The sequence below is a fragment of the Netta rufina genome, assembly GCF_964035555.1.
Source record: "Netta rufina genome assembly, chromosome: 2".
Classification (NCBI taxonomy): domain Eukaryota; kingdom Metazoa; phylum Chordata; class Aves; order Anseriformes; family Anatidae; genus Netta; species Netta rufina.
In genome coordinates, this window is record NC_140124.1 from 7,156,987 (window position 1) to 7,184,964 (window position 27,978).

At 42.8% G+C, this 27,978-nt stretch overlaps 2 protein-coding genes across 9 annotated transcripts in view; one reads left to right on the plus strand and one right to left on the minus strand.

Moving 5' to 3' along the window:
- Nucleotides 1-18,152, plus strand: part of GALNT11 (polypeptide N-acetylgalactosaminyltransferase 11) — a 42,601-nt gene extending 24,449 nt beyond the window's left edge. The window contains exons 5-12 of the mRNA XM_084283098.1: nt 310-435; nt 2,677-2,926; nt 5,476-5,593; nt 6,690-6,842; nt 8,657-8,875; nt 11,430-11,534; nt 16,982-17,119; nt 17,379-18,152. Coding sequence (XP_084139224.1) covers nt 310-435; nt 2,677-2,926; nt 5,476-5,593; nt 6,690-6,842; nt 8,657-8,875; nt 11,430-11,534; nt 16,982-17,119; nt 17,379-17,510 — 1,241 coding nt within the window. The 3' untranslated portion in view covers nt 17,511-18,152. The remainder of the gene's footprint in view (nt 1-309; nt 436-2,676; nt 2,927-5,475; nt 5,594-6,689; nt 6,843-8,656; nt 8,876-11,429; nt 11,535-16,981; nt 17,120-17,378) is intronic.
- A 2,193-nt stretch (nt 18,153-20,345) lies between these two features.
- The window catches only part of KMT2C (lysine methyltransferase 2C), a 195,371-nt gene continuing 187,738 nt past the window's right edge, over nt 20,346-27,978 (minus strand). For 6 of the 8 annotated variants that reach the window (XM_084281564.1, XM_084281563.1, XM_084281562.1 and 3 more), the window contains 8 exons: nt 26,858-27,977; nt 25,732-25,868; nt 25,419-25,561; nt 24,984-25,152; nt 23,893-24,009; nt 23,125-23,198; nt 22,605-22,713; nt 20,346-22,351 (listed from right to left, as the gene is read on the minus strand). In XM_084281564.1, the coding sequence (XP_084137690.1) occupies nt 22,259-22,351; nt 22,605-22,713; nt 23,125-23,198; nt 23,893-24,009; nt 24,984-25,152; nt 25,419-25,561; nt 25,732-25,868; nt 26,858-27,977 (1,962 nt within the window). In that variant the 3' untranslated portion in view covers nt 20,346-22,258. Of the gene's footprint in view, nt 22,352-22,604; nt 22,714-23,124; nt 23,199-23,892; nt 24,010-24,983; nt 25,153-25,418; nt 25,562-25,731; nt 25,869-26,857; nt 27,978 lie in introns of those variants that run through there. The other 2 variants (XM_084281561.1, XM_084281567.1) reach the window with 2 other exon arrangements.

A 27,978-nucleotide genomic window follows, 5' to 3' on the forward strand; every position in this document is an offset into this window, starting at 1 on the left:
TGAGTCTATTAGTTCTGGTTAACTTGAGTGATATTGGACTAAAGGCTTTGTAAACAGAGCAACAAGATAGTCTTAGCAATCCAGTCTGTATTCAAGAAACTAAGTATGAAGCCTGAGGCAGTGGCAGCACACAAAAGGTTAGTTGGGAAAACATGGAAACACGTGTCAGCAGGATAGGTGCTGTGGATAGCCTAGCCATACAGTTTGTCTAGATTAGTTTGGTTAGATTGAGTTGAACACCTTGGGACTTAAAACTCTGCCATTTTGTTCATCCATCCTGTTGTTGCTCCTGTGTTTTCCTCCTTCTAGCTGACTTGAAGAAAGACTTGGTTGACTATGTTAAAACTCAGCTTCCAAAAACAACAAAACTGGTCAGAAATGAGAAGCGGGAAGGCTTGATTCGAGGAAGGATGGTTGGAGCCTCTCATGCCACAGGTATATCTTCTTGTTTCTGTACATGCTTTGACTGTATGTTAGTTGGGTGACTCCTCTTTCTGTAGTGCATCTCTTTCAGATGTTGAATGTTTGACATGTGATTGCTTTATCCTGCTGCAGGGGACTTTGCATGTCATGCCAATTTCAAAGCTACACAAGTAAAACCCAGGGAAGAAAGATTTGGGATAGTGCTATCTTAGGTGAAAGGTGTTTTAGAGATTTGTTTCAGTGTCAGTGACTTTGAAATGAGTTAATTGCATCACGCTTTGGCTGTTAAACTGTTGTAACAGCTACATAAAGTAAATTTGTTGATACCTGTCTGATGATTGGAGATATTAGCTAATATTATCTGTATATTTAAATGTTTACATCATGCTGCTGACTCTGATTTACACAGTCTGCTGTATTTCCTCATAGCTTTGCTGAATTATTCTGCACCTGAGGTTGTTCTGTTACTCTCTTAATGAGAAATAAGGAAGAACCAAGTCTTCCTTGCTTATATGTGAATGTAGAATTCTTATATTTTGTAATTAACTTGAGGAAATTTCCCCTGTGTAGGAGGGGGACATGTTTTTCTGAGTCACCCAAGTAATGACTTGGCAAATTTAGAGCCAGATTTGAGTATCTCTTAACCCATTCTGAGCTATTGATTTGTTTGTTTTTTTGCTTCCTGTGTAAGTTTGTTTTTGATAAAAATGGGTTAATTATTTAGAGTGGGTCAAGGAAATACTAAAACAAACAAGAAAAAAAAATACAGTATTTTGATGAAATTTAGTAAGGCAGTGCAGAACTTTATTTATTTCTGCCCTGAAAGAATGGTTTCTCAGGAATGCTTCCCTCTACCCTCCTCTGCCCTGGGTGTTGTGTTTACAGAGTATTTTCTGTGTGTTTTTGTGTGAGAACTATTGCTGTAAAATAACAACCTGCTCCCTTATTAGGGTAAACTCTAAGCTGGCTTCTAATTCACAGTATACTCGTAATGTTTCTCACACAAGCTTTTCTGTTACTGCAGTGAGTGTTAATTGGGATAGACATATCTGGCCCTTTCTGTACACTGTGCCTTTTACCATAATATGCTTCTGGGTTAAATTTTGTGGTGTCTGAGAAAGTATGTGCTACTTTCTCAAATAATTTGGAGTGGTGGATAAAGTTTCTTAATTGGTGTTTACTCATTAGCATTGTAATGGGATAATCCAGAGAGAAAATCATGCTTACGCTTCCCAAGCTGTTCTTGGACCCACTTGAGTTAGTGCGATTGTAAGTCACTTTATTGCTCCTCTGAACTTCTGCAGTCTGTTTTCCCCTCAGTCAAATGCTGTCTGTTGTTAATAGAGACACAAATGTAACAAGTCATCTAAGAAGAGGTGGAAAAGAGCTTTAGAATAAAGTTATGCAGATTTTATGTTGTGCAGTTAAAGTTCAGATGACTTCTCAGACCTGCTGAGATCAGGGTCTTTCACGGATCAAATTGTTTTCTCTGACCTTGGCTGATAAACCTGTGGAAGCCAATAGGCCTGAAGTGCTGGCTGGTCTGATACTGGTGGGTTTGGCTGCCATACAGTGCATTCACTCTCCTTTTAAGCTGGTGTGAATCCACAATAACTCTAAAGCTCATGAAACGGGGCTGTGTCCCTTTATATTCATGAATTGAAATGCTGTGGCCTGTGTTATGGATGAATGCAGAGTAATCCATCAGAATGGCTCATCTGAAAATCTACGGATTTTAGCTGTGATGGTAACTGGATGAGTGCTGAAGTCTGATAAGAAGGAAGCCCAAGGCGATTACAGCCAATGGACAAAGCTTTGTCATGGGGATAGTTCATCCAACTCAACCCAATCCAATCCTTGTCTCTCTCTGTAGTCTCACTCAAAGAGAGATGCTGTGTGTCAGGACAAACGCACCTCCTGACTCCGAGTGAGTGGTCTGATGTTTCATTTAAGTTACAACAGCTCTGCTGAATCTGGGTGGAATATTTGACTATAAAACCTTCCCAAAGAAATGTGCCCACTTGAGTATTCCTGGCTAAATGTGAATAGCCAGGATCTACCTTCTGTAACTGAACTAATCCCTGTGGATTCTCCAGTTTGTAAACTCTTTTGGGTGCAGATGGTGTCTCCTTCTGTGACACAGGGTTGTAAGGATACTGCCAGTACTCTGCTGCTGATAAAATGATGCATGTGTTCCTGTGTAGTTCATGTTACCACGAAATCTTTGTGTCATGTGTGCTTGGGTCCCTGCAGGAAAGGTGCTGGTATTCCTGGACAGCCACTGTGAGGTAAACGAGATGTGGCTGCAGCCGCTGCTGACTCCCATCAGCGAAGACCGCAGGACTGTGGTGTGCCCCGTGATTGACATAATCAGCGCCGACACGCTCACCTACAGCTCCTCCCCGGTTGTGCGTGGGGGGTTTAACTGGGGCCTGCACTTCAAGTGGGATCTCGTTCCTGTGTCAGAACTGGAAGGACCTGAGGGAGCTACTGCTCCGATCAAGTAAGGCTCCCCCTGCATGGCGTGCAGCAGCCTGTAGCAGAGCTTATGCTATTCTGTATCATATCTAATTATTTCTGCTTTAAACTGTGTTGATGTTTGTTTCCAGTCTTGTGTTTGGCTTAATAATCGTAATTTTGATGACCGTCTTGTCCTTAGTAATAGCCCACAGATCCCACTAGGGTAGGCTCTGGACTTTCTGTAATGATATGCTGAAGAATTGCTAGACTGGGAAAACATTTTTGTGGTAATATGAAGGTGATTTTGTAGCTGATGGGAGAAAACACAACATTTGGTAGTCTTCTATGTCAACACTTTCTGTATAGCTTTCACTTGTGTTTTTTTCTCAAGCATTTGTCATAAATCTTTGTAAATCAACAAACATGGATGTGAAGACCATCTTTAAAACACTGTCTCTTTGCGCAATGTGGCAAGTGAAATCGTCTATTGGAAAAAAAATTGTTTATTGGAAGCCTGTCCTTATTGTTTTTGCAGTCTGAATTGCTTGAGAGTCGTTCTGATACAAAAGTCCTTCTGAGACTTAACACTAGGACTTGAAAGCATCTTCCTTTTAACCATTGGCAACTGTCTGACCTGTGCAGAACTGGCAAGATCTGGTTTCTACTGGATGTGTAGCTGTTACAAAGTGATTTTAGTAGACACCTTTCTTTAATAGCAGAGATAGGGCCCAGATAGGAGAACAGAAGCTTTCCCAGTGTGAATCCCTTCATGAAAACAGCTACCGCTGGTAGAGCAGTGAGAAGAAGCTGATTGTGCTGTTTCTAGTTGCAGGTATCAGTTTTGGTACAGAATTCAGGTTTATAAAGGGGATTAATCTTTTTTTCAAGATAAACTGACTGCTTGCAAAGGGAAACAGAACTTGGGTGCTATCATGTCTTTTTCGTTCTCTGTTCTTGTGCTGTAAATGAAGAGCATTTCAGACTGATGCAAGCAGCTCCAGCACGAGGTTCTCTGCTATGGTCTGACAGCTTTGCAGTATTTCCGTGTCTACCCCTCACAAGGCTGTTTGAGAAGCCAGGAAACTCCTTAAGTTGTTTAACAGTTTGATTTGTATGTAATGTGTTGCTGTAGCAGTTATGAAGTTCAAAGGAAAGGACAGGCTGAGGAAATCTGAATGGGGATCCAACATAGAAAGTCTTAAAATCTTTATTCTGTTATTAACCTTTGTCACAGTTAATCTGGAGTATGCCTAGAGATGACTTGTTGCTGGTTTCAATATTATTGCCTGCCTTCAACCCACTTTTAGGAAAAATTCCTATGGAGAAGGCAGAGAACTTTATACTTGAAGGGAGCCTCATCATCGAAGGAGATCACATTTTCTGAGTATGAAAGTGACTTTTCCTACTTCAAGGTCTCTGCCTGCTTTGAAAGAGAAGCTAAACTGCTATTTAACCTTTGAGAATGGCTTTCTATCAAATGGAAAGTCTTACATTTTATGATCTAGGAACGTTTGTAATGAAAAATTCTGGTGTCGGGGCTGGAAAAACTGAGAGGAACCTTTCAACCCAGGCTTTAACAGAAACTGTAGTAGAACATTGTGTGGGAACAAGCACGAAAGTCCAGATTTAGGATTAGTTTAATCATGGGGCTATATTAACAAAGATGAGAAAAAGCCTGTTCTTAGACAATTGTGTTCCCACTGTCATATGACGTATTTACCTGGTGTCTTTATTCCATTTTATACTCTTCTAGGGCATGCTCATACCATAACTGAGATGATCAATTTAATCGAGACTGTAGAATGGGCATCATATACAGATTTCTACAAAACAGACTGATTCTAGTAACACACAGGCAAGGTAGAAAACTGGGAAACTCTGAAGAGAACATGTATGCAAATATTAAAAAAAAAAAAAAAAAAAAATAACTTCTCTAGGACTTAGAGGACTTAGCTGACTGTGACATTGATGATGAAACAATGCTGATCCTGGTGCTTCAATTTTGAGATAGTGCTGTTTCTTTTAGCAGACTTCTTGGCTTGTATAACTTCAAGTTTAGGCCTTCATTCACATAACTGTTATTTCTTGACCTAATATAATATGGGGAAGTAAAATGCTCTCTGGGTTCTACTCTTTCTTGCTCAGTCAAGCCCAGTCTGCGTGACTTGCTCCTGTAAGAGGGAGAAGAGCTTATTTTAAGTGTACATGTTTGTGCCTGTAGGGGAAATTAGATCTGTTTTTACCAGAAGCTAATTAATGGTGGCTCCTAATTTTCAATTTAGAAAATTTAATGGACTCCAAACTTGCCCAGGTGTTTACTTTTTTTCCTCTTTCCCTGTTCCATCCTTCTTCCTCGAGGTTGTTTACTGTATGTAGGAATATGATGTACCAGTAAAGCAATAGTAAAAGACCACAAACACCACTTAGACCTGCTTTTGAAAATGTATGCTGAGATCATAGAACTGAAGTCCCTTAGAAATTATAAATAATCAAGTTGAAATTGTTTTCAGTGGATCTAAATGTAAGCTTTTTATAACTGATCCAGCTAAAATCACAGGTTTTGTCTAAAAGAGTGAACTACTTCCATTTTAGGTCACCTACTATGGCAGGAGGCCTGTTTGCCATGGATCGTGAGTACTTTAATGAACTTGGACAGTATGATAGTGGCATGGACATCTGGGGAGGAGAAAATCTGGAAATATCTTTTCGGGTAATCTTGCTTTTATGTGTATTTAAGTACGAACCTTTGTCTTGCTTCTTCTCTTCCCTCTTTATGCTTTCTTTAGCACTGGAATAGCTACTTGTGCACCAAAACCAATGTTTTTATTTCTAGGAAGAATGACTTTAGCACACTAAATAGCTTTTACAATAATTTTCGAGTTAAATTTTAATGGGAAAATTGAAGAGAATTCAGCTTGGCTGGAAAAAAAAATGAGAAAATCATTATCAGGAGACTTCAAAGTGATGTTTCATTGGGCTGTCTGTTTTCTTTGTTGTCACTCCCCTGATGGAAAACAACTGTATGTGCTCAATGCCAATCTATAGCTCTTCACTTTTGTGGAATGGATTCATCAGCAGATTTGATGAGTTTGTCCAAAAGTGAGATGCTACCATAAGAAATATGAAATGGGGATTAAAAACTGAAGTTAACAAACAACAACAAAAAACTCTGAAAAGAAAAGGCAAACAAAAGCAAACTATATATGCCAAAACTTTAGAGGAATCTGTTAAATAGAGAAATCAAGCTTGGAGTTCAAAAATAAGAACAGGCACTTCATAAATTGTATGTTCAGGGAGCCTGATGAGGTCTGGAAGCCCTGTCTCCCTAGGGAAGAGTTGTGAAGAAAGCAAAAAGTGACTGATCTTATCCAGTCACTTAAAAGTGAATTGATTATAAACTGTTCCCTTGATGATATTGAGTGATCTATGTTATCTGGTGTGGAAGTGTGGACGTGTGATTCATGCGTAGGCAAAGAGATTCAAATATCTTAATCTGAAAGTTAAATCCCAGCCCATACATTCCAGTGATTTCAAATAGGTCATTGAAGCATAATGTTTTGGAATAGCAAAATATTTGTTTTGGGAAAGCCGTGGTGTTTTAAGTGGAAGGTGTGATGATATGACCCAATTTTTTGTCCAACCCAAAGATCTAGTAATGTAACTTGTCAGAAAGCATGGCATTAATGTTATTGACACTTAATTCCATCGTTGCACGTAAACCTACCTGAGTATCTCTTGAAGGGGAGGAGGTAGCGAGCCTTGTCAGTGTGCAGACAATGAGCTACGTTCTGCTTTTGTTTGGACAGATCTGGATGTGTGGAGGCAGACTCCTGATCATCCCCTGCTCCAGGGTGGGACACATTTTCCGCAAAAGACGTCCCTACGGCTCACCACGGGGCCAGGACACCATGGCTCACAACTCCTTGAGGCTGGCACATGTGTGGATGGATGAGTACAAGGTAAAAAATGTTTCTAGGACGTGAAATAGTTATTAACTGGCGTGTTTGTCTAAGGACTGTATCACAGTGAGGTCTGTTGGCATTTCTAACAGGGTCTTGTTTCTGTATTCTGACTTCCTAATGTTAATTTTGGTACAGAATCCTAAATTCTGTAGGCTTGTGGTTTTGGTTCTGAGTGTTCAGATTTATTCCCTGTTACTTACACTGCCTGCAGGAGATTCATTTTTATGTCTTTTTAAATGAAATAAAAGATGATGAATGAACTTCTTGTAAGCTCCTCATTGTTTTGTGTCCAAATCAATATCATGTGGCAGCCGTATGCCTTCAGGTAGTTTCTGTGTTGGTGAGAGAGTGGTTTTTGTTTTTGTTTTTCATTTTAATTAGCAGTCTGAGTCTTGGTCTGTCTAGCCCTGCGTGTTCAGTCAGGACCGACTTCTGGATTCAAGGGCAAGAGTGTTTCTTCTTTGTTTTCAGGCCTTCATACTCATGCTTTTAAAAGTGAAGCCCAGTTCTTTGATACTTGGGGGCGTTTTGCATTGTGAGACCATAGGATTTCCTTTCTGGCCAGCTCCTGTGGTCCTGACTATTTCTATACAAGCCATACTTTCTTAAATTTATATTCCTTAAAGGTCTATGTTTCAAAACCCATCCTTTATCTGGATGCCCTTTCACTTTGAGGAACCTATTAAGAGTCATTAATTTTTATCTCCATTCTCCATAACACGTCGGTAGATTTGATCTATCGCTTTCCCTTTTATTGGTGTCTGGGCACTGTTGTTTTGTGATTAATGACGGCTTTCTCTGCAGCTTGGAATTGACTCTTTGTTGTTCCCAGCTAATACTGCTTTGTCCAAAGAGGACTTAAACTGCTGATTGTAGCAGTCCCTTATCACAGAATTGTGTTCTGACCTTTTCCAGCTGTTTCTAATCTAATTCCGTGATAGTTGCCAGAGACTGTCATTATGACAGATTTATGGTTGGAAGGCAAGCTCGGAGATATTTTTGTTTAAGTGATTGTGTGATGAACAGAACAAAGATAAGACAGAGGACCTGTTTTGCAGCAAAGAGCAAATATCAGCATTTAATAAATACAATTGCATGATGGAAGGCAAAGAGCAAAATTTACACTCTGCTTTTGACAGATATGAAATAGATCTCAGTTCACACATACAATGGAAATTAAAAAAAAAAAAAAAAAAAAAAATCCATAAAAGGTAGGATACTAAAATTTGAACTTAAACCAGAAAAGAGGCAACTGGAATAGCAGGGCTACTCTTTTGAAGCAGACCACTACTGACCAGTCTGTTTCCAAACTTTCTCAGAGTTGTCCAACATTGCATTGTATTTGGTGTTTCCTCCTTCTTGGGTTTTAAAAAAGTGATGCATCAAGACCATCTGAATGCTCGAAGGTCTTGATAAGGACAGATGTGTGATGTGTCTTGAGATGATCCAGTCTGTTATCTCTAGTCCAGAGAAGGCACCAGGTAATTGGAAAGTGTCAGAACAACACTACTGTCAGTAAATTCCAGGTGTCTAGCAGAGGTGAATCCAACAAAACACCACAACTCGGTGCCCTGAAAACCGATTTTTAAATAATCTGATAAATGAATTGATGTAAAAATACCATGCCTTTTCTATGAACTCTGTAAATTCATCTGGAATTGGACTCTGAGGGCATTTTTCTTCTAGTTCTGGTAGTAATATTGATGAATGAAATTCACTGAAATAAAACTCTTGAGTTCTGCAAGTTGGAAACCAGTAATTTGAAATTACTCTCCTCCCCTTCTCCCTCAACCTCTTTCTCTTAAATACAGGAGCAGTATTTTGCTTTGAGACCTGAGCTAAGGACGAGGAACTATGGAAACATTACCGACCGTATAGAATTGAGAAAAAGATTGAACTGCAAATCATTTAAGTGGTATTTAGATAACATCTATCCTGAGATGCAAATATCTGGGCCCAATGCCAAAGCTCCGCAGCCAGTTTTTATTAATAGAGCACAGAAACGACCAAAAATAATCCAGCGTGGAAGGGTAAGATAACCTTTCTTAAATACAGAAGTCTGTCTTTAGAGATTCTTTTTCAGAAAGACTTGCTGAAATATAAGGAGAGTCTGTTTCTGTAAAGCACAGAGTTTTAGTTTTTGTAACAAATCGACTTGAAAGTAACTGAACGTGTGCCTTTAGGAAAAGGTGCTTTTTAAAAAAAGGTAAAAAGATCTGTATTTTAGGTCATCTTCAGAATAGATACTATTCAGTGAAGTTTCTTACCTTAAAGCTCTGAGTTATGAAGTTTTGGTGCCTTTAGAGTGTGCTTTCGTGGCTGTTGGATAAAGAGAGATTTGGCCTGAAGTACTCATGCTCTGTTGGTTTATGATAAGAGTGCAATATAATTGCTTTCTGAACTCACTGCTTTCATCAGATAATCTTCTGCAAAGATGACCATTTGCACCTTATGGTGGCCTTTTTAGTCTCAGCTCCTAGATAATAAGCAAAAATGTCTTGCTCCCTTTTTTTTTAAGTAGAAGGGGAGAAATATATTTTGATGTGTATTCATGAAGGAAATCCTGTTAAAGATTCATGCCTTAGCTCTGACACCTGCCTTCATAGAGCTGTACAAAGGCAAAGCCAGCATGTATTTGCATCTGTTCTCTCCAGTGCCAGATTTGGCTAACAAGTGCTTTTTTGTGCTTCCCAAAATAATGGAGAGCTTCCAACCTGATGCAACTTTGTCAAGGCCCTCTCAGAGAGGACCTCTTGAACTAATGGATGTGGGCAGGGCTGTGCTAACCATCATCTGTCTCAGCAGCTGGCACCATTAAGTAGTGGTGTAGCACTCTCCACAAGGTAATGCAGTCTGCCTACGGACATTTGCTGGTCCTATAAGCACGTTCAGGCTGGAGGACCAGAGCCCACAGGCAACCTATTGACATCATCAGATTTTTATTTTTGCTTGGAAGCAGCTGCCTGGGAAGCCACGACTCGTGTAGTATTCTTATAATTGTTTCCCAGCCAAGTTGTAAAGTTATTTATTAGGGCAAGCATGCTAACTTCCCGGAATACAACCGATGCAATGAGCTGATGTTGTTATTCTGTTATTCCCCTAGTCAGACTCTTTTTTTTTTAATTTCTCTCCATGAAATTTAATGGCTTTCTGCTCTTATTCAGACAAGTTTAAGGAAAGGCTGATCTGGGGGGAGGCTACTGAGGCACCAAGAACAGTAAGGGGAAATCTTCCACACTGATTTTTTTATGGTTGAAGTTGGAGGACAAACTCGGTGTATCCTTTAAGAAGAGGGAGACGAGACACAGAAAAATGCAGTTCCTGAGCTTGATTCTCTGGGGTTCGAGGATTATGCCCAGCATTGTGTGAGAGCGTGAGCCTTGGCTCCGATGGCTGCATAAACTAGTTCCAGATGCCTACAAGGAACAGAGCGATCAGCCAATGTCACCGCCGCCTGCCAGACTCTTCAGGGTTCGGGATGAATCACTCCAAATCCCAGCTTATTCCCAACAACTAATTGGGCCAGAGATAAGTGCTGGTTTGACAGCTGGGAAGAACTGTAATGATCACAAATCGTGACAGTTCTTAACAGTGTTATCAAACGCTGATCATTATGGCCAATAAAAACAAGGGGGGGAAAAAATCATATAGAAGTCGCATAGCTGTGTGGTTTGAAAGCCTACTGTTGAGTGAGGAATGATGAAAATGAGATCTCTCCTCGAAGTCCCTGGGGTGTGAGGAAATGTTACTTAGAAGGTTTTGTGTAATTTGTTTCAGATGTGCAGAGGGAACAGGCGAAACATGGTGCGCTTGCGGAGGCTGTTGTTGATGTGTCTTGGGACAGCTATTTCCAGAAACTGTGTTTAGAGAAGAGCATTATTTGCTGTTTGTGCTCTCTAATTTTTGCTGTCGTGTGATGGAGCAGCTCTTCTTTTTATTACTGGAAATGTCTCTTGGTTTATAAAAAAAAATCTGCAGAATCGATACAAATGGCAAGGCAGCGATGTCTTGGTAATAAAAAGGCAACTGGCTAATTAGTCAGCCTGGCCCCAAGCTCAGGACAGCACATAGATACATCTCACTCTCCATCCAGCTGCAGATTGGGGGTAATTATTTTAATATCCATGCCAGATCTGTCACCCTGCCATCTCCCACACTTGCAAGGGTTATCAAACGTGCTCCCCAACACTTGAACTGGAATGGGCACTTGGGAGGTCCTTAAATTTGTCCCTTCTGCCCTGATTTGTCACTACCTGGGACCTCTCTTTTGTGGAGGGTGAAGAAGGGAAAGAAACTTGATGGAGTACGGTCTGCATGTGCTGAGCCATGCTGTGTGTATTGCACTTGTAGCATAAAGGGAAAACTTGAATGTAATTAGAAAGCAAAATGGAACTATTTAATGCTGGTTTGTTGTTCAAATCATCTGAAAAACAAAAGGGTGTTTTTAAAAGGGAAGAAGAGTTCTTACTACATTTTGTGTGTGCGTCTGTGAGCACACCGTGCTTGCAAAGTATTACCACATGCTCTGTTTGGTACGGGATGTTTGTTGTTTACTCTGCCCATCAAACTCTTTTCCTTTTCTAGCTGTATCACCTTCAAACCAACAAATGCCTGGTTGCCCAGGGCCACCCGAGTCAGAAAGGAGGCCTGGTAGTGGTTCGGGACTGCGACTACAACGATCAGAACCAGGTATGACATTCCTGATTATCTGAAGAGCTATCTTACAGATTTCTAATGCGCCTTCCTGCTGGCCAGATGCTGCGGTGTAACATCTCATCAGCCAGCAGGCTGATCCCAGAGCATTGTTCAAACCACAGCGCTGGCAGAGGAGGCTGTGGAACTTAACACTCAGCCTGCTGAGTGCTGGGTATCATAATCCTCTGTCTTTATGGGCTGAATCTCTGTGTGTGGCTGAAGACGGTCCTCAAGAGGGGTTCGTAATCTGCTGATTGACACTGCAGAGTTTGTAGAAGCTTTCAGCCAGTTCCTCGTGCTGGATTCAAGGCAGCCTTCTCCTGGCCTGCTGTTCTTTGTGTGTTGTGCGGTAGTTTAGGGTGAATGAACATTTTATTGCTGTTACTATATAGAAGGAATTCTAAGGAATTTAGAAAACACTTTCACATCCCACAGATGGGATGTGAAAATCTAACAAGAATTTGTTGTATCACTGCATGAAGTCTCTCTTATTCCACTTCTGTTCTTTCAGGCAACAGAAATTCAGGCCTCCAGTAAAAAGAAATCTCCAGGGTAGAGAAATTCTCACTGAATACCTTAAAGACTCTTATCTAGCTAAGAGCTGCCTTGAGAGTGTTATGGCATCCAAGTCTTAAAATCTAGATCTCTTCTAAAGAGAAAAGCAGTCAAAGACACAAGGTAAATGGAGCAGGAGATGCAATGCAGCGTAGCTTTATCAAAGGAGGGTTGTGCTAGACTAACCATGAAGTAGGCAGTAGCATTCAGCATATGGAAACTGCAAGAGCAGAAGCAGGACGATGTGTAGTAATGCAGCAAAGTTGTGCAGTCTGTCAACTACTGGGACCTTCTGCTCCTGCCTGTGGTCTCACCAGCTGAACATGGCAGAGGAGGATGGTGTCAGGGTGAGTGTCGTCGGCTGTAGACACGTGTTTGAATCTTGTTTGACTCCTGGATGAACTGAAGGTGGAATGGGATTCAAGATTTGGGTCACGGCATGGCCTCTGCTGACTGCGTAACTGTAACCAGCTGGCACCAGTGGTTGCACGATCATGGTGCCAGAGGTGCTAAGCTGCCTTCGGAGCCTTGCAGCCTGTGAAGGAGAAAGCAGAAATGACTTCCCTGTGGATGATGTCCCAAGTAAGAACCAATGGGTCCTCACAGTCAGTTTCCCTTCTCTTCCATGTGCTGTTTCTAATAGTGAACTGCCACATGGTTGGAGGAGGAAACCTGTTGTTTTTCCTCTTTTATCAAAGCCTTTTTTCTGATTTTTTTTCTCCTGGAGACAGAAAACTGCAGTTAGCCTTTCAGTTTTGAGGAAGACAAATTAATGCTCAGATTGTTCTTCTCTGGTTTTTGTCATGAATTGGGTTTACTAGCAGTAAACCAAGCAATTAATTCTCACAAAAAACAACTGGCTGTGCTATCTTTAACAAATATTTTGATCTTCACCCAAGTATGTTAACCAACACTATGGTATTCTGCCATTATACTTGTTTTGCTCTCCTAATAAATCCCAAGAGTATGTCAGCCTGCTGCCTTTCACATCTTCTTGACCATTCTTGCTCTAGGTACATAAGAAAAAGAACGCTTAACAACTCCAGCTTATAAAATACAGCAAGAAACTTACTGAGTATTGCACGCCTTTAGTTGCTATTTTTAGTAACACTAGCTGAAAAAGCCAACAGCTTTAATTTTTGCTCTAGAACCATCTGTTCTGTGCCTTCAGCCTTAATACAAAAGCCTGTGTTGGGTCTGGTGAAAGGCAGGTACCCAGCTATCCTGTCCCTAGGGTGCTCACGTACAGAAACACAACAATAACTCGACAATAGCCTTTGATTTTTTTTTTTTTCCATGAGCATTTAATTGTATTTTGACCTCCTGTAAGCTCTTGGCATCCTGTGGCAGTGAGTACTGCAGCTTGGCTGTGCTTTCTGTGGAAATAATGTGATGCCACTTGGTGATGGTTTCCTCTGAAGCCAGTTATTTTTTCCCCAAGGAATAAGTTGCTGCTGTTCATCTCTTTCCAGGCTACTTTTGCTCTGTGAATACTTGAAAAAATACACGGTACTGCTCAGTAAGAGGAAGGAGCAAGGTGAACTCTACCTGGGAGAGTGCGCAAAGGGCTGGGAAACAAAATTGGGTCTTCTTGAGACTCATTGTCACAGCTCCTTTGACTGGAAGGTGGTTGTCTGTGTAATTTTGTAGTTAGAAATAGCACAAGTAGGAGAGGTGAGAGGATTCAGTAGTGCAAAAAGCCTGAGGTAACAGAAGCTGAGATTCACAAATACTGAATGTGAATTTTGCAAGCTGAAGACTAACGTGGAATGGAAATTTGTAGTTGAGGTGTGGTCGAGTGGAGGGAGTGCCAAGCTTGCCAAAGTAAACTCTCCTTCTTGTCTGACCTCCTTCTGAACGCCATAAAAACTCAGGTGTCAAAGGAGTCTAGAAAATACTTAAGGACTTGAGAAGATCAGACGTGATCTCTCATGATTTCATCTTGCATGAAAAGAAGCCTTAAAAAATTAACCGTGGAGTGGATTCTACTCAAAACCATCATGTCTAAGGTTAATCAGATGGTGAGGAGATGTCAAGGGTGCTGGAGTACTTTGTACTAGAGCCTGCCCCAAAGGAAACGAAGTAAGGTACTGACAAACTTGGAAGAGGAGCATCGAAGAATGAAGGTTTTGGAAGCAAGCATAATGGCCAACACAGGACTAACCCGTGGGAGTGTTTGTGATCTGGCATTGGGCTGATCTGGCATGGGTTTGTCATCTGTCTGATGCCTGCTTGCCTTTTCCCAACCCAACTGCTTAAAGCCAAGTTCCTTTTCCAAAAAATCTCCTCACAGGCTGCTGAGTTATGTGTATTTTTCTACTCCTGCTTAGAAAGAGGTTATTTTCCTCTGTGCATTTGCTTCATTTGGATAATTCCAGGTTTCTATAACTTAGCAACGTACTAAGCTTTAAAAATACGACTGTCGCCAGTCAGGCTGGGAAGTGGCCAGGTCTGCGAGCGTGTGCCTCTGTGCTCTGTTCAGCAGGACTCTGAAAGAGAACAGATTTGGGCAGAAAAAATTCAGAAAAGCTCTGTTAACACTGCTGTAGAACTTCATAAATGTCAGCGTGCACACTTCAGTCTCTGGACCATGTCTCTGGAGTGTGAAGCTATGCCAGTTGGCCGGCCCTGCCTTTTCCTACACCCCATGGCACTCTGAAAGCCGAAGGGCAGCCTGGTGCCTCCATACAGCCTTGAAATATTTGTTCCTTAGGGGCAGGGAGCTTCCCTCTGCTGCCTACTGCAGCTTCCTTGGTTTGTTTATTTGCCCTAGCTTGGGGTCGTGGGTTTTAATGCAGTTGCCTGTATTGACATTGGACCTTAAGTCTCACATAGTTGACTCGATTTCACAAAAGGAGATGGTGATGTGGGTTATCCTCCTAGGCTGAGGCACCATCTGAGCCCTCCCCTCACTTGACTTTCCTCTAAGAATTCAGCTGGCTATTAGATGTTTATGTTAATCACTGTGTAAATCTTATACTGAAGGAAAAAACAATACTGTGGCTCTGTGTCTCTTTATTGTGATTTATATATTAAAAAAAAAAAAAAATCCCACTGTGACATACAGGGGTTTATGGAGCAAAGCAAATGCTGGAAAGGAGCCCATCCTGCACCATTCACCATCGTATTTAACCTCAACTTAGATCACTGGTGGCATGGAGAGAGGTTTCTCCTTAACATCTGCCTCTTTGCTTGTGTTTGAAACTAGAAGCAGGCTGTCACAGTCTGCTTGCATCCCAGTTCTTCCCTTTGCCTCCAGTGAAAAGGGTGAGAGGTGTGTGCAGCAGTCAGGGGGGCCCTGGGGGCAGCAAGTCACAGCGCTGCTCTCAGCAGCAGGATCCATGTCTACAACCAGAACTGTGCATGTGATGCACTCCCAGGTGGTAGGAAGTGGATGCCCAATGAAAATACCCTGTAACTTGTCTTTTTTTTTATTAAGAATAAAAAAGTACCCAATTTATAGTAGGAGACACATAGGAAGGACAAGGCAAGCCATCACCCAGACCTGAGCTCTAAATCCCAGGCTGGTTCCTTACTGGTCACAGGCCAACCTTCTGCTGCTAGGCTTGAGCCTGAAGCCAAGCAAATCATGGACAAAAAGCAAAGGAGAGCAGATCCTTTTCCTTGTAGGAAGATTTTTCCAACCTATTTCATGGACTTCTGTGTGCTCAGTGCTGTTCCTGCCAGTCTGTAACACCGTGAGCTAAACATCATCCTGCCCCTGTCAGCAGCAACCTACTCAATAGATTTTGGAGTGTGCAAAGGCTTCAGTTACACAATAAAACCCCACAGCCCGGCTTTGCTTTCCCTGTGTTCAAATCTGTTACCAGTCTGCAAGGTCACAGTGGTACCCCAGTCTGAATTGGGAGCCATAACGTGTCCCAAACCTGGGCATATTTTTCTCCTTCATTTGTTTCCTACCCTAAATGCCTCATTAATCCGAATCGCACAGGATTTCAGTGCTGTTGTGAGTTCTTTGCTGTTTCTCAGCCTCTGATTAAGGTGGTGCCACTGCAGCCTTGTCTCCGTTCTCACCACCTCCACCTGCTGCTGGGGTTTGGCTCCGTCCTTGTTCTTCTTTCAGCAGGAATAATGTTCTGGCAAGCACAGAGCTCCTGAGGCTGGGACAAATGCTACTGTGACACCTGCATTTCTCCAAGGGAGCCGTTCACATTCAATAGGCAGTAGGTTAATGAAGGAGCTGCGTGCTTCTCCATCCTGCTGCCCACCTGAGGCATTGTCCTGATCCACAGCTCCACCCAGCAGCTTGTGTGTGATCCCATCAAACCACCCAGCAAGCAGGGATCAGGATTGTTTCTATTTGCTTGATTTTTGCTGCCTGGAGTTCGATGTTTTATACACAGCGTGAAACTCGTGGAGACACAAGGGGCAAGGAGGGCAGCTCCTGCAGTGCGACCAGATGGGCCCTGCCTCCTCCAGCCCTAAGTCATGTCCAGCAAGCCAGTGAGAGCCAGCAGAGGTTGGGCACCAACTGCAGCAACCAAAGGTGCCTGGTGGTTTACCCCAGCACCACAAATACTTCCTTGTGCCACATTAACACGTGGGAGAGGGCACGCAGATGGCTGTTAGAGGTGCGGTGGTTTTCAGCGTGACAACAGAGAAGCCTCCTGAAGGAGTTGTGTGAATTCAGGAACCCCAGCATGATCTTGGAAACATGAATCTGTGAATTCTTGCTTTATCCAGCTTGGCCTTGGAGAGGTGTCTGGGCGTGGGGCGTTGCTGTGGGAGGCTGGGAAGGCGACTGAGCACTGCAGCTGCGTTTTGGTTGCTGGAAAAAAGGCAGGAAGCAGCGCAGGGTGCATCTCTGACACCTGAAAACTCTGTGATAAACGCTGTGATAAAAGTCTTTCTCCTTCTCCTCTCAGGTCTGGGTTTACAACGAAGACCACGAGCTGATTTTGAATAATCTCCTTTGCCTGGATGTGTCGGAAACGCGCTCGTCCGATCCACCTCGTCTCATGAAATGCCACGGCTCTGGAGGCTCCCAGCAGTGGACATTTGGGGTAAGCGGTGTGGCTGGCGTAGTTACAGCATGGTGCTCGGAATTAATGCCTTGGCAAGCAACAGTACCACTAATAGGACAGCGGGGTTGGGTTTAATTACTACACCTGAGATTAATTACCAAGCCAGTTGTGCTGCACTAGGCCTGGCCCACAGTTGAGGCAGCGTCAGCCTTTGTAAGCATCAGTCTCAGCTTCAGTTTGACAGCGGAGTAGGACGCAATTGTAGTAAAGGAATCCCATCTGTGTGCCTCTCTTCTAGAAGAACAACCGCCTCTACCAGGTCTCCGTGGGGCAGTGCATGAAGGTGGTGGACCCGCTTAGCCACAAAGGGTACGTGACCATGGCCATCTGCGACGGGTCCCTGCCTCAGCAGTGGCATTTTGAGAGCTGAGCCAGCCAGCCCGGTGCACCGAGCCAAGACCAGGAGCCCCTTCAGCCCCTCAAGGTCCCTCTGGAGGGCTCTGCGAGGAGCCCTTTGCTGCTACCCCCACCACGGCCATCGCAAGGACCCCGCAGAGACGTCCCGCTGCGAGGCGCTGCGGGCGCTCCCCAGCCCCGAGTCGGGCGCAGCAGGAACAGCAGCAGCCCTGCTACAGACCCACCGCGGTCCCTCGGACTGTCCTGGATAACTGAACTGTTTTTAAGTAAGAGAAATTATTAGAGCGGTGTAATTTAAATCGTGAGATTTTAGCCTTGTGGATCTTTTGAATGACAGAGTCATTTTTGAGTATTTCATGCGCAGTATCTCATTAATTTACATGTGTTTTTTTTTTAGTATGGTTTTACTGGCCAAATTATTTTACTTCATCTGGAAAATATTTTTATTCCCTTTTATCTTCTGAAAATTGTCATTTGCGGTATTTAAATTTAGTTCTTTTAATTTACAATTTTAGGACATTTTGTGTAGTTTAAATTTTTAGCTGTCATTTGTCACCTCATATTTAAAAAAAAAACAGAAGTAACTATTACAAAGTCTATTTTGATGACCCATGCCAGTAGCTGCATTTAAAATAAAGGATCATTTTTTTATTAACCAGCATGGCTGTACTCTTTGTAGCCATCGGACCGGAAGGCACCAGGTAGGAGGCTGATGCAAACCAACATTCACACAACTTCCCTCCTTTTCACTCCCTTTTCCTCCTAGATTTTCTTCCTTTCTCACCTCTGAAGGGTTTGACGGGTAATTTCTGTTTTTCTTTCTCTCCACTTCTCTGTTTCCTTCCCCAAGTTCCTTTATTTCACTGGTTTCCTTGACGTCCTGCTTCAGCCCCAGATACTTCCTCAGTGTGTGTGGAAGCTGCTGCAGAAAAGCTCTTCTTACACACCACATTTTTTTCTTAGCGTGTGGCCTTCTCCATCATGCCGGAGCCAGGGAGGCGCATGGTTGAAATATCAGCAGCACTGGACTGGCCTCACCCTTTAACTTGGGCAGCAGAAACGTTTTCCAGGCACACCAATGCTCTGGCATCCCGTTACTGACATTTGGGCAGCAGGAGGCAAGTAATGATGCTGTTGGAGTCATTACAGACCGAGCCTTCCTGTGGAGAGGACGGAGACACCTGGGACAAGTTTCATTGGGGCCTTCAGCGGGCAGCCAGGAGGGGAGAAAAAGTGCAAGAGAAAGACAGCGAGCAGGTAAGAGCAGCCCCGTGCTGCTGGCAGATGTTTGCCTCGTTCAGCAGGAGCAGAAGCCGAGTCCCAGCGCAGCGAGGAGCCAGGTACCCAGCCTGGAGTTATAAACCTCAACAGTCGGCTCAGGTGGATTTTCCTCCAGATAAAGCGCTGTAAAGTAAGTCAGACGCCAGCCAGCTCCTTCCTACCCAGAAACGCCCCTGAAAACAACCCCAGCCCCACAGGGATGCATTTCAGGCATCTCAGCAGCTCGCTGGGGCCCTTGCAGTAGAGCCTGGAGTCTCGAGGTGGCTCCTGGTGCAGGTGGCCTCCAGCTGATCCCTGGTGGTGAGGGCAGCACCCAAGCACCGACAGCTCCAGGTGGGCTTGGCAGGACAGAGCGAGGCCTCTCGTTGCACAGCTGCCTGTTTCCACAGGGACCTGGGTGATGGCCGTGTTGCTACAGCTGCTCTCAGCTGCAGGGCAGCTTTTCCTGCAGCCTGTGATTTTTTTTTATTTTTTTTTGCTGTCAGGTTGGCTGTGCACTAGCCCAGCTCTGTCCTTTTGCTGTGCTGCCAAAAAAACAAACAGAACCAAAGGCTCAGTCAGGCAAAGCAGATGTTCTATTTATCTACGGTCTCGGTCTAGTGCCACAATGAATTTTTGACCTTTTGCTGCTCTGTGAGGCAATGTGGGGGCTGCTCTCAGAACCAGCTCAGTGCATGTGGCTGTCAGGCCTGCTGTAACAGACACGTCCATACGCTGATGGACTGCAGCTGGCTTGCAGCTTAATATACATCATCTACCTCCCTTTTGCTATAAATATGACATTTTTTATCCCCATGCATATTAGCGACATAAAATGTTTTTAGTCTTTCCCTTTGAAGGCCGGGTACCCCTCCTTCCATGTGGCTCGTGGCTGCTCTTCTACCACGTGCAAAGCCAGGTGCTGCCTGCAGGTGACACGCCCGATCCCCACGCTTGCTGTGCTGGGCCGGGAGCCATGGCTGGAGCTGGGGGGGCCAGGAAGGGGCTGAGGCTGCCCACGAAGGGCTCCCCTTGCCCACTGCACTGCTCTAAGGCCTGAGGCACAGGGGTGGTTTCAGGAATGAGGTGGCACAGCGGCGTTTCGGAGCACAGCGTTTCTGCAGTGAAAGGTTGCTGCTGGCCAAAGCCAGCTCTTGGGCAGTCACCCTCCTCCCTTGGTCAGATTTTGGTGATGAGCGTTTCTACCAACACCCGTCCTGAGTCAGTTACGTGGTCTCTGCATGCATTGCCTGACTGGGTGGCATTTGGTTTTCTTCCTGTATCTGAGTCACCACCTACAGCTGCTGACAGGGATTTGGCTGGGCGGGAGGAGGAGGACACCAACTCAGGCTGCTTGCAACCAGCTCCAGCTCAAAGGACAAAGGAGGAAAAGCCGAACACAAGGGAATGGCATCGCTTCACTGCCTCCAGGGACGTGGCATCGTGGAGTAAAACTGAAGGTGCAGGGAGCATGGCAGAGCAGGGGAACGCCACTCACCCCCTGCGTTCTCCACTGCTTCGCGCTGCTGGAAGACACCGAGATCCAGAGATGACTAGAAGGCAGACACCCCGAATGAAAACAGGAGGGTAATAATTTATAGATGTAAAATATTTTTATTTGTAAATGCTGATCTTCTAAATCTGTTTCCACAAATTCCAAAACCCATAACACTCTGTATACTTCAAAAAATTCTTTTTTTTTTGTGTTGTTTTTGTTTTTTTGCCAACATTAGATACTATTATACAGAACAGAAAAAACTGTAGGACAAATACTGGTAGGATGTTGGAATATTGTACAAGAGAAGAAAAATATTCAAGAAACAATTTCATACAGCTATTTATCAAGAGAAAAATATATACAATTGATTTATTCTGTAAGATAAAAATACATCATGCCATATACATTACAAGTTCAGAACTGTATTACTGAATATACCAACAGTTTACAGTCCACTTTAATTGTGCACACAAAAAAAAAACTTCATTTTTTTTTTATATTTAGTCTGTGAAGTGTCAGTACCAGAATTTTAAGTACAAAATAAAAAGCTAACCTGGTTCAAAATGCTGATTAAATTTCTACAAGCAAACACAAAACAGTGTTTATTTTTTTTAAAGAAATGTAAACAAAAACAATCCATACAAACACATCTTTAAATTACATTTTCCAAAACCCTATTGCCAGCGTCCTGCAGCTGCAAGCACATTACATCTAATTTTTTTCCATGTTTTCCTTTTAAGAAGGCTATCATATCAGACTTAAGCTCCAACTACATGATTCTATGCTGTTTACATGATTTAATGTAGGCTGAACAGTCACCTAATCTTGACTACTTTTGCTGAAGAAAAAACGATGTTCAGCCTCTATTTTGGGTGGTTTTAGCAGTTATTCACAGTTATCACAAATTTTAAGCACAAAAAACCTGACTTAAGAAATAGGGATGCAACAATATAATACAAATAAAATTAATCTAAATTACCCAAACATCTACAAAAGTCTTATTGGTAATATACACGCCCTGTACCAGGCTTAAGGTTTACTTAAAAAAATTCTAATAGACCACAGTTGAGACTGCTTGAAACATAAAAAACCCTCTCTCTTTAAATTGAGATTTTGGTTATTCCGTAATTGTAATCACATGTCTGTTAATACATGAGATCATATTGTAACATCCCTATTGACATTTTATAATAAGCACCCGAACTGCTGCAGAGTCTGGTAGCATTTGGTCAATAACTATTTTTATACTGTATTTTTTTTTTCTCAAAATATTTACACTTTTGTACAAAGTAACAGAGTTTGTTAGTTCTGCAGGTAACAGCAGCAGCTTGGCTTTCTTCTAACTTTCTTTTTAAAAATAGCTTCATTCACTTATTCAATAATAAATACAAAAAGGTTCTCTTATTTTACAGAAATCAAAAACTACAATAAACTGACTCATGGAATCAAGTATTTAAATGTATTTTAGTGCAAGTTATTTTTCCCTTAGCTCTATCCCTAAGGAAGTCGTTTCAGTACATTCCTTGTTCAGTGGTGTCTACTTTTATTTAAAATTTTTCTTTAATTAGAGGGCCTGCCCCTTTATCAAATAAGGCTGTGGCCAGCACTTTGGACTTCTCCCTTTCGCTGGTGATTTCAGTCTTACATTCATATATGCCCACCTGCACTTCCGCAGGTCAGCCATCAGTTCTTTGCCCAAGTTCAACAGTTTCTCCTTAGTGAGCTCAAAAACAAAAGTGCTGGACCATTCTGTTAAATCAGTTTAACCTCCACGTGTCTGGAAAGTTAGCTTCAGATTTTGCCGGCTTGCTTCTGGTGCTTGTTTTTCCTTTTTTTTTTTTTCTTTTTTATTCTTTTTTAAATACTTAAGTAGAAATGTGTACTTCCAGAAGTGATTTTTTTCTTCCCTTCAAAAAGGCAACAATTTTATGTCGACAAAATCAAAATGTGAATCACTTCTTCCTAGGGACAAGCAACCCTCAAAAGACAGCAAGGAATGCATTCTAGTTCATCCATTTTCGGCAGTTTACAGCTCCACAGTGACATGGAATCTTGTGCTGGTCATCTTCAAAATCAAACTTATAGTCATAGCAAAGCTGGAAAAAGATGCAGGAGAGTGGTTACCAAAAATTGATTTTACTACATCTTCCCTTGTACCTACAGCTTAAATTCATCAAACATTGCACCCGTAGGAGCTGGCAAGATTTAACATGGAAAAGGGGAGGGGAAATGTCAGTCCTCCCCATCACAGCACAAACAATTGGTGCTGGTGGCTGTAGGAATTGGGTAAATATCTAGAAATGAACATAAGTGGCAACAGCGATGTAGAAACAAAGGAGGCAGCCCTACCTCCTCCCCTTTCTGGATTCTCCTGCTGGAGCTAATGATGATTTTGTGTCCTCTCTCAAAAGTCACCACCTCAGCCACGCAGTTAGGTGCACACGAATGGTTGATATACCTACGAAAAGAGAGTTTGAAAAAGGTAACCTTTTAAGAAAATGCATCATTTGAGACAAATCGAAACCAAACCTTAGAATGACCTTAGCTTCAGGGGTGCATTGACTTTCCAGATAAAATTATATTACTCTGTACTTGTTTCTTTACCTAGAAAATGCCAAAAAAAAAATGAAATGTTAAAAAAAAATCCACTTTCTTCATAGCTGCCATGAAATACAATCAAAGATGAGTAAAGCTAATGAAAAAGATGACATTATTTCAGTGGGACGGTATAAAGACTGAACGTGCCAGCCTGCAGCGTAGAGGCCATTGGGAAAAGCACAGACTTGAATCCCTGAACAAGCAGCCCCCAGGGAAGGGGACAGGGACAGCTCTCCAGAACGAGGCCAGGGATCTCTCCAGAGCCACCCACCTTGCAGGACCTCCCGTCAAGGTAGCATCGATGACGTGGTCATTGTCAATGCGGAACATGTACACCCCGCGATTCTGGAAAGAATTGGGGAAAAAAGGAGATTTTAATTAATTGTCGATGATTAAAACCAAGCAGCAACATGGGTTATCTCCAAGTGTTCCACGAACATCGTCAGACACCCACTGGCTCGCTGGGGACAGTGATGCACACGCTTTGTCTGCCAGTGGCAAGCTGCCATTAACCTCACTGCTTTTTGAGGGATTGGATGGGTCAGCAACACACAGCTGTCAAATTAGTATTTCCCTCCAACAGTGTACTAATAGCTCGGGTTTCTTCAAGTGCTTCGCAAATGTGTATTAACTGTTACAATACTGCGATGTTACACAAAGGGAATTGCTTTAAATGTAAAGTTCTCATTAAAAATTGAGGTCCTGACATCTCTCTAAAAGCTCTTTCTTTTTCCTCCAGGAATGAGAATATGCATTACCTGCCTGGCTGGGATGCTGCGAGGTTTATTAAACATTTAAGTACTCTGAGGTCCTTTAATAAGAAACTGTAGCCTCCTGTGGCTGTACTTTTAGCCTACTGCATTTAGAGCACAGCAGCACACAGAACCGAGGGGACCTGACTCCTATTGCCTGCTGCAGCCATGGCTCACATCTCTTCATGATCCACAAATTCATCCGACAAACAGCGAGCATTTGCCTTGTGATACGAATGACAGAATGGGGAAGGGGAAAGAAACGGTGAACAAACACCAGCCCGTACCTGAGATTCGTAAAGCTTCTCTTTCCTGTTTGCCACCTCATTGCGGATAATAGTTCCGATATATTCAATGACCATAGTGTGCTTTTCAATGTCTCTAGCAGCATACAAGCCCAAGCCCTACAAAAAACAGGTGGGGATTTAGAATTTCATAATAGATTTACATTTACAACTGCATTCCTCACCATGCCCCAAAACCATTCCTGCAGAAAATCACGTGAAAAGAAATGTAAACTACCCAGAAAGGATAAAGTAGCACAGAAAAGCAACTTGTGTTGTAACGATCCGGATGAAAAACTCAGGTTTACAGAAAAATGTTAAGATGCAATAAAACATACTTGGCTTCTGTCTAGGTGAGAAAGCAGGCTTCTCTTATACCTCTTATACCTTATGACTGACTGTGTGCAGATTACAAATTCACTGCAAAATAAAGCAGGCGCCTCACAAGAATGGAGAAACATAAGAGGAACACAATAGCACAGTTAAGTCCAACCTAAAACAAACAACAACCATGTTCACACACAAAAAGATACAAAGTTTGTGCACAATGGTCTGTGGAGCGAAACCACAAATAATTACACAGAAATCATAAGAAACCCATTAAGGAATGCAGTCAAGTGTTGAACTCTGTACTGGTTTCACACCACTTTACTCAGCGTGGTCTGGCTATGTCATACTTCCACTGCATATTCATGTATTTATTTTTAGTAACTTTCTGAGAAGTATGGACAGAACCACCTTGAAAGAAAGTAACGCATTTTTCTAGATGACAGTAACAAATTAATTTTTAAGGTATTTACAGTAATTATTAAGAAATATTGCTTGAGAGTCTTATGAAGTGATTTGCCACATACAAATTGCCAAATTTTGGTACAGACTTGAAGGCATATTGCAATTGTTTTGTTACATTTTAAAAATATAAAACAAATATAAACATTATAAAAATAATTATAACATAATTATTTATATAAATAAAGCCAATTAGATTAAAATATGAATGATGCATATTAAAATAAATGAAAAATATGTATGCAATACATAAAAATAAATCTAAATACAAATTGGTATAAGAATTTCCTCCGATGAGAACTGACCTGAATGCGAGAGCGAGCTAGATACACGTTGGACTTCCATTCGGTTTTCATTTTTCGGTACTGAGAGGACTTGGAATGGACGAACTGCTTACTGTAAGGCGCATTCAGTTCTCCTGTAACTGTGCTCTGAAATGACTTCGATGTGCTGGTGCTATTCAAGGTGTGAGGCCTGTAGGAGTTGGGCATATAACAGGAAAAAATACAAAACAAACTGAAGATTTCTCCGAAAACAGCCACAAAGCCAATTAAAAAAATTCTTTTAGACGCACACACACTTAAAGCCAGCTAGCATAGACGACACAGCGATCCCATTGATCTGGGCATGCACATACACAGCCAAAGACGACAGGGTTTGTAAGCAGCAGACGAAAGCACAAATAACCCTAAGCAGCCTATAAACCCTGGGCTGTACTATGTGAAATTAAAACAAAATACCTTAACACAAACCTCTTGACATGGGTACTCATTTTAGGCTCGGCACGGGCACAGCCCGTGGGGTTGATGGCAAGAGGAAGTTCCATTAAGGGGTTTCGGCCATAGCGGAAAGTGTAATTCTCACAGGCCTCAACCCCTGGAAGCTGCAAAAGAACAGACACAAACAAAAAAGAAAAGCCAAGTAATTAACGGGTCACAGCACGTAATGAGATGTTTCATTATCCACACTTCCTCCTGCTCCCTTTCTCATGTGTGTATGAGATAGCCAACAATTCTGGGTGATCCAGCAAGAGCTGTGATGGTGAAGACTCACCGATTCGGCAATCCTTGCCACCGCAGAGACTGTCAAACCAAAGAGGTCTTCACCCTTCAAGTAGCCAGGAAACAGCTGGAGCATTTCAGACTCTTTTCTAACAGAAGCAACAGGCTCCAAGATTTTATCCCACACACCTACACAACCATACGGGAAAGAATTACATGGATCAAAAAATTTAAAAGGCCATTGTACTGGTTTTAAAACTCACGCCTGAAGATAGGAGGAACCAGAAACTCATACTGGAAAGGTGTTTTGTTGCTGCCAAGGCCAGCGTTTCATAAGCAAAGTGGAGAATGATCTGATGAGATATTATTTTGTCTTGCACGAACTCCAAAGCAGCTTAATATTCCTGCTGTACCCTTCCTTGCTTCTCAGGGACAGAGCATTTAGTATTCGTAGCACAGAAACCTTCCGTTCTCTGACAATAATAACATTTCTCTCCAGGGAATCAGGGGGCTTTCTGAAGTTACAACAGAGATTCTCCTAGAAAATCCGCACAAGTTTGCTAAAAAGTTACCTCTATGTGCTTTTTCCATAATCAGATTACAGTTAGCACTCAGTTGTGCGTGGAAAATTCAGCTGAGGTTTACCTGGGCAGAGCAGAGCCAGGCGTATTGGCATCCACAGCACAAAGTGGTCACAACCCAAAGCGTTGCAGGTTCCCAAGACCTGCCATATGTTTATCCTCTAACGTGCTGTTCCTCACCCAGCAGAGTCAGTGCTCGCAGCCCTGAGAACAACTTGGGAACCTCACTCTCCTTTTACTGCACATAAACCTCATCAGGACTGATTTGAAGACACCTTTGTAGCAATATTATATTTAAACAAAGTCACTTTTCAGGGAAGAAAACTTGTACTAACATTCTTACTCTTGAATTTTAACCTCAGCTGAACACGGAACAAATCGCCTTTTATTTGCAGCCTACGTGGCTTCTTCAAAGGTGTCCTCAGTCTTTCCAGCATTCAATTAAAAACAGACCCTGGCAGCTCCCTCTAACATTGCAATGTCTGAATTAGAGCAGTGTCTGCAAAATTGGTTTGAAACATTTATCACAGGTGATAAGTACCATTAGTAACAAACAGCAGACCCACGAAAGCCACCACCTCAGTCGACAAAATTTACCTTTTGGCGTTGTGTCTGTGAGGACCAGATCTTCGTGGCCTTGCTCCACAACCTTGATGACAAACAGTGGAAGCCCGTCCTTCTCCTCGATCGAACAGAGATAGCGACAGCGCCTGTTTGCGTATCTCATGCTCCAGTACAGCCTGCTGGCCTCGTAGCCCACGGGGAAGAGCGCTTTCGAGGAGTGAAACGCCTGCATCTGCTGTGGCAGCAGCTGACCGACGGCGTGGAAGATCAGGCTCCCCACACGGAAGGTGTGGTCGCGTTCTCCTCGCTGCACGATGCTAGCGATCTGCCGCACCTCGTCGCGCTGCACGTAGACCCTCCTGAAGACTGCAAAGTAACTGAGTTCTTGCTCGTGAGTTCCCTTTGGTTTGTGCATGGGGCAAAGCATGGTCTTGTCTTTAAAAAACATGCATTGTGCTTTAATGGCACAGGTAAAGTGATAAATATTGGTGCACCTTAACCTGTGACAACCGCTGGTGGCACCCATTTTGTGACAGAACATGCACTTCATCTGCAAGCCTCTCCGCAGTGCCAGTTCCACGTTTATTAAGGCACCAGCTTGTGTCTCGTAGACTTCTGTAGACCAAAGAGCGCAGTTCAAATGGACCCAAAGGTCTAAATCCAGGTTCAGAAGCCTTGCTGGTCCATCAGTTAATCCATCACCTTCCTCATGACAGAAGCAACATTTTCTGTAGTCTTTAAGCACGGGATCTGGTTTAAGGGTTGTGCCCAATTTTTTGAGAAATTCATCTATTTCTTCTTCACAAGGAGGTTTGAATGATCCTTTAGGAATCACAATCTGAATGCTCCACTTCTTCCACTTCATTCCTTTCCATTTCTTACTAGGAGGCCGACAGTCATCAAGACTGCTGTGTATTGCTTTTAACCTAGGTTTTAGTTTCACCGTTACCTTAAGCTCGTCCGGTTTCGCCTCTACCTTGGCTGCTTCGAATGCAGGGGGGAACATGATCGGGGGCGAGGATGGTGGAGACGCTTTTTCCTGCAACTGAGGCAGACAATGGACATCCAAGGTGGAGATGTTGTTGCTGTACTGATGGAATGCTTTGGGTGGCCTCTCCTTCATCGGTGACTGCGGCAAAGATGGAACCGACTCC